Here is a 6,000-nt window from a genome sequence, read left to right as displayed (position 1 = left end):
GTGATAAATCAGCATTGGAGGCAATGTTCACTGCAATGTGTGAATGCCAGGCCTTGCATCCAGATCCTGAGGATGAAGATTCAGATGATTACGATGGAGATGAATATGATGTGGAAGCACATGAACAAGGACAAGGGGACATCCCTACATTTTACACCTATGAAGAAGGACTATCTCATTTAACAGCAGAAGGCCAAGCCACATTGGAGAGATTAGAAGGAATGCTTTCTCAGTCTGTGAGCAGCCAGTTTAATATGGCTGGGGTCAGGACAGAAGATTCAATAAGAGATTATGAAGACGGGATGGAGGTAGATACCGCACCAACGGTTGCTGGACAGTTTGAGGATGCAGATGTTGATCACTGAAAATGATTTATGCTGCTTGAAGATTCTGCTCATAACTATAGGAGAGAACTTGGTGCCTCTTCCATTCTGGAGTGGGTTGATGAAAGTCTCTTTCTTTCTCCAAAACTCACCTGAACCAGTTCTTTCTTGAGACAGACTGTACTGAGACAACAAGTTGCCACCAGCAGAAGAAACTATGACCTTTATTAACGAAGGTGAATTAACTTAACCAAGAGGGTGTTTGTAGTTTATTATTTACCCCCAAACTCTGTGTCTAGATACCCTCTGAGGAGGTCTGTAATTCCTGCCTTCACTGTATGCATTTTCTATAAGGCCTGTGTGGTGGAAATGCACAGAAACTTGGAGGTGTAAGTAGACTGGGTGGGAAAGAGAGAGGTTGAAGCTAAGATGTGCTTCTTTGGGGCTTAAGGATACCCATATCCCTAAAAAGTAAGATCTCAGAGGAATCCTAGCCTCTGCTCATTCTCCACAGGGGCAATAATCTTCTACTAATTTGGGGCCCAGATTTACTAATTCAGGCATTTGTAGGTAGCCTCTTTGGAAATATTCCAGCCATATACACTGTCCCTGACACAAGTGCTTCTGACTAGCTTTTGCTTTTCTCACCATGTTTCATCAGTCTGCTCTGTTACAACCTCTTGGGTTATATCCTCTAGTTTCCAACATCTTAGGTTACTTTCTGTAACAAAACAAGTGAAACTGGGATGAAATCCTCAAAGTACTTCAAATGGTAATTGTTTTGCCTTTGTGATAGCTTAACAAATAAATCTAGGTTTTCTATATTAAAAAAAATATATATTTAGCAGAATCCAATTTTTCACATCTGAAAAATTAACAGAAAATGTTTCAGAAGGAATAGTAACAATTGTATCAAGAAAAATGGGTAAAACTATACATAACCAGACTTTGAGTTTATCGAAAAAAATTTTTGTTTATACCAGATGGGTAGAGAATTGAATTAATCACACTTTTCAGTTCCTGGATTTGTATGATCGTTGGCCCGTGTAAATCATCTTCATTGTATTGGTTCTCCATCACCCACTACTCCTGTTCCCATTCATTCTTCCATGTAGGTATCCATGATCATGGGTTTGATATAGACACTGGGGATCTGAATTCCAATTGTAAATACATAATATTATTTTCTATATGAAAACAATTCTGGTTGTTTTATTTATATAAATGGTATAAAGTTATAAATTTCATTCTACTTTTTAGTTTTTTGGTTAATGCTTTCTACTGTATCATTTTGCTATGGAGAGGCAGATAGATATAGGGATATATAACTATAGATATATGAACCTTATAAATGTGTGTGAATTCTGTTCTAGAATACAGAACCTCTATGGTGTTGCTATCAAATAGGGGATACCCATACTTAATTTCACTAAGTATGGCCGGTCTGCTTCCAGAAGGCATTTGTGAGCTTATGCTCTACATGAGGGTTCCTGGACTCTGCTGTTTCCACCAACACTTGTCTGACTTCTTATTTTTGCCAATTTGATGGGTATAAAGAAGCAGCTCATAGTTGTTTTAATTTGCATTTCTGTGATTACAAATGAGTTTCATGTACTGTTAGCCTTTTAGATTTTTCTCTTCTGTAAATTGGTTATTTATAGTTTTGGTCAAGATTCTGTTTTTTCTCTTGGTTTATAAAAGTTCTTGGTAAAATCTTGAGTTTAATTCTGTGTTAAGTTCCTTGCAAATGTGATAGGTGTCCCTACTGCACAGAAATACTTTTCTTGTAGTCAAATCCATCAGTTTTTGCCTCATGGTTACTTTTATGTAAATATTCTGCCTCTTGTGATCCCAAGGTCACAAAGGTATTCTCTGGCTTTTACATCTATTAGCCTTATATTTTTTTTTCACATTTTCTACATATTTGGAACAATTTTCTCAACCATATGCTTTCCTCAGTGGTATGTGGGCTCATGCTTATCAAATATCCACTGCCCACATACATATGCATCTACTTCTATATTCTCTGTTTCATTGTTTTATATGGTTTTCCTTAATCATTTCCACAATTGATTTAGCTATTTATGGATCTTTATTCCGTCATATAGATTGTAGAAGAAGTTTTTCAACTTTGTCAAAAAACTCTGGAATTTTCTTTGGGATTGCAATGAATTCATAAATTTGGGCACTACTGACATCTCACAGTATTACACTGGCAGTACCATAAATGTGTCATATCCTTACACTTGGATAGATATTTTGTTGTCTTCATAAAGATGTTACACGGTCATTGCTATGTTAAGTTTTAAATACTTTATAGCAGTGCTTGCAGTCTTTTTCACATCATGGTACATAGAAAATGATCACATTTGTATGTGGCGAGAGCAGTATATTTTAATTCCCAATTTTAAAAGGGATATGTCTAAAGTTCTCCATTAAATATGTGTTTACTGTAGGTTTTTGGATATAACCTCTCTCAAGTAAGAAAGTTTTCCTCTCTATTCTGATTATACATCAGGGTTCAACTTTATCAGATGCTTTTTTTTTTTTTGCATGTACTGACATTGTATTTCTTTTTCCTTTTGTCTATTAACGTGTGAATTACCTTGATAGTCTGGCTCACTGTCATTAGATTCACTGCTATTGAGTTTTTGAGACGAACTCTACTTGATAATGATGCAATTTTTAATACAGTGTTGGGTTTAGTTAGCTAGATTCACACCTGCATTTAAAATGAATATGACTCTGTAATTTTGCTTTTCTTGTACTCTTTCCCTTCTCTGATTCTGGCACAAAGGTTACCCTTGTCTCATAAAATGAGTTGGATTCTTTTTCTGCTTTTTCTAGTATGTAGACAAACTTGCTTAAAGATCTATTTAACTTAGGTTTTCAAATTAGTATGTAATTCATGTGTCTCCTTCATGATCTATTCTGACACACTTCCAAAGCCACGGAGGTTGGAAACAAAAAACATGACCTGAATTTCATTGCAGTGATTCTGAATGTAATTAGGTATTCCTCCATCAGGTATACCTCTATGATATTTGAATTCAGAACAAAGATAAAAGGGACATGTATCAGTTGTCTATTGCTGAATAATAAACTACCCCTCAAAATTAGTGACTTAAAACAATAATTTATCCTTTCTGAGTATTCCAAGAGGTGGTCGGGCAGTTCCTGCCCTCATTTCTCTTGGTGCATTCAGCACCACAGGCATGCGTTTGGCAGCTGCTGTTAACTGACGGCCAGGAAATTTAGTTCTCTTCTAGGTGTCTTCCTGATCATCTCATTCCTGGGCAGCATTTCAAGAGCGAGAAAGTAGAAACTGCAATGCCTCTTAAGGATGAGTTTCAGAAGATGTGCACTGTTACTTCGGCTACGTTCTGCTGGTCAAAGCAAGTCACAAGACCAGACTAAGGGTGAAGAAATAGAGTTCGCCTATCTGTTCCACAGATAGGAGTAGTGATGTCATATTACAAAGGGACATGCATACCAGGATGGGAGGTATTTGTGACAATAATTTAAAATTTACTCCAAGGAGGGATGTGATACTTGATGCATATAATTTTGCTACTGCAGATGGTAGCAGGAACAAAGTGATTGCAGCCAACAGTTCTGGTGATGGGTTTCTAATCTCTTTCACCTTCCTAAACTTACCAACAGCTGCCAAGATAAGTGCCTTAGCGCAGCACTAACTTCCCTCTTATTCTCTCTACTCTAGCCATGCAGGTTTCTAAATTGTTAACAATAATTTTCTTTTTTACATCTCTGCTTTTTTAGGCAACAATAAATGTACTAGGTTACTTGTTTTCTTTTATTTCCAAGCCATTTTGCATTATTATATGGAATTTGTTTCTACTCTGATTCAGTACTTTCTGAATAGTAACCCTTGTCTTCTTGAATCCTGGGCTGCTTTTGAGCCATTGTAAATCTATTCTTGTTCCTTTTGTAGGAGATCTGCAATTTCTCCCTGGAAGCTTTTAGAACTTTCCTTTGTCTTTGATCTTCTTAAATTGCACTATAATCTTTCTATGGTTATATATATATATATATATTTATCTATATTGTTCAGTAATCTACAAGCCCTTTCAATCTGAAGTCTTTTATCTTTCTTTTAAAGTAGGGAATTCACAGCCATTATTTGTGCAAGTATTTCCTTCCCTCTGTTTATTTTTTCTCTGCCTTTGGGACTCTTCTTGCAACCACAGTTGTCACCTCTACTTCTAGCTTCTACACTTTTGCTTCATCTCTTTACCCCTCCTGGATGCTTTCTGATGCTGTAACTCAACACAATCTTCTAGTTCACTAATTTGTTCTTCATTTGTATCCACTATGCTTTCAGTTTACCTATTGAAATTTTAACTTCAACTATTTAGTTTTCAATATTTCCATGTGACTTTTCCTTATGACTGCAGTTACTAAGATCCTTTCATCTCTTTTACACTTATAATTTATATTGATAATTCTAAAATAATTCCTAATCAAATATACAAAATAAAAACCTTTAAAGTATTTAATGAAATAAAACATCTATGATAAAACTTTAGCACACTGGGAATGAAGGGATGCATTCTTACAATGACAGGGGGCATCTGTAACAGCAAAGTTGCAGCAAACACCATGCTGAGCTACTGTATTTCATTAGTCAAATTTATCTTGTGCTTCCAGGGTTAAAAGTTCAAAATAGGTCTTACCAGGCTAAAATCAAGGCATCGGCAGGACTGAGTTCCCTCTGGAGACTAGGGGAGAATCTGTCCTTTGCTTTTTCCAACTTCAAGAGGCTATCTGTGCTCCTTCCTTCATGGCCACATCACTTGACTTCTGCTTGGCCACAGCTTCTTCTCTGACTCTCCCATCCTCCTCAGTTAAGGACCCCTGTGACAGCATTAGCCCACTCCAATAATCCAAGATACCCTCCCTATCTCAAAGATCCTTAATTTAATCACACATGCAAAGTCCATTTTGCTGTGTAAGGTTAACATGTTCACAGGTCCAAGAATTAGGACATGGACATTGCAATGGTTTGAATGTGTCCCCAAATTTCATGTGTTGGAAATTTAATCGCCAAATTCATATGTTGATGGCATTTGGAGTTGGGGCCTTTGGGAGATAAATGGGATTAGATAAGGTCATCGGGTTGGGGCTGTTTAAAAGGCCTAACTCTGGCATCAGTCCCATGATGGGACTGGTGATTTTATAAGAAGAGGAAGAGAGACCTGAGCTGGCATGATCTTGCCCTCTTGCCAAGTGATGCCCTCTGCCATGTTATGATGCAGTAAGAAGGCCCTCACCAATGTGGCCCCTTGACAACCTCCAGATTGTAAGAAATAAATTCATTTTCTTTATAAATTACCTGTTTGTGGTGTTCTGTTATAGCCAACAGAAAATGGACTAATAGAGACATCTTTGGGGGGCATTTTTCTGTGTACAATACCCATTCTCCCAAATTCACTTCCCACAAATTTCCTTTCCATGATATCTACACTATAAGCCAAACCTGTTCAGTTTTTCTCTGTGTACTATGGTCCTCACACCTTCACAAACACCAATCCTTCTGCTGAAAGGTGCTTCACCCTCTTGGTTTTCTACCTGGGGAACTTTAAGAGACAGTGTAAGTATAAAATAGTGGTTAAGAGGTCTAACTGGAGTCAGACTGCTTGGACTCAATTATGAGCCT

The 6,000-nt window shown here is 37.1% G+C and overlaps 1 protein-coding gene and 2 long non-coding RNA genes across 3 annotated transcripts in view; 2 read left to right on the top strand and 1 right to left on the bottom strand.

Moving 5' to 3' along the window:
* The window catches only part of LOC105876166 (methylosome subunit pICln), a 1,524-nt gene extending 367 nt beyond the window's left edge, over positions 1-1,157 (top strand). The window contains exon 1 of the mRNA XM_076008464.1: positions 1-1,157. This exon is cut by the window's left edge and continues 367 nt beyond it. Coding sequence (XP_075864579.1) covers positions 1-365 — 365 coding nt within the window. The 3' untranslated portion in view covers positions 366-1,157.
* Positions 1-3,669, top strand: part of LOC105876168 (uncharacterized) — a 39,456-nt gene extending 35,787 nt beyond the window's left edge. Inside the window, exon 3 of the long non-coding RNA XR_012922165.1 lies at positions 3,582-3,669. This is a non-coding gene — a long non-coding RNA (uncharacterized LOC105876168). The remainder of the gene's footprint in view (positions 1-3,581) is intronic.
* Positions 1-6,000, bottom strand: part of LOC105876169 (uncharacterized) — a 104,616-nt gene that overhangs the window by 96,102 nt on the left and 2,514 nt on the right. The window lies entirely within an intron of this gene.

This window comes from Microcebus murinus, chromosome 12 (genome assembly GCF_040939455.1).
Source record: "Microcebus murinus isolate Inina chromosome 12, M.murinus_Inina_mat1.0, whole genome shotgun sequence".
NCBI classification, from domain to species: Eukaryota; Metazoa; Chordata; class Mammalia; order Primates; family Cheirogaleidae; genus Microcebus; species Microcebus murinus.
Note: the sequence above shows the minus strand (reverse complement) of the source record. Positions and strands in the feature narration are given on the sequence as shown.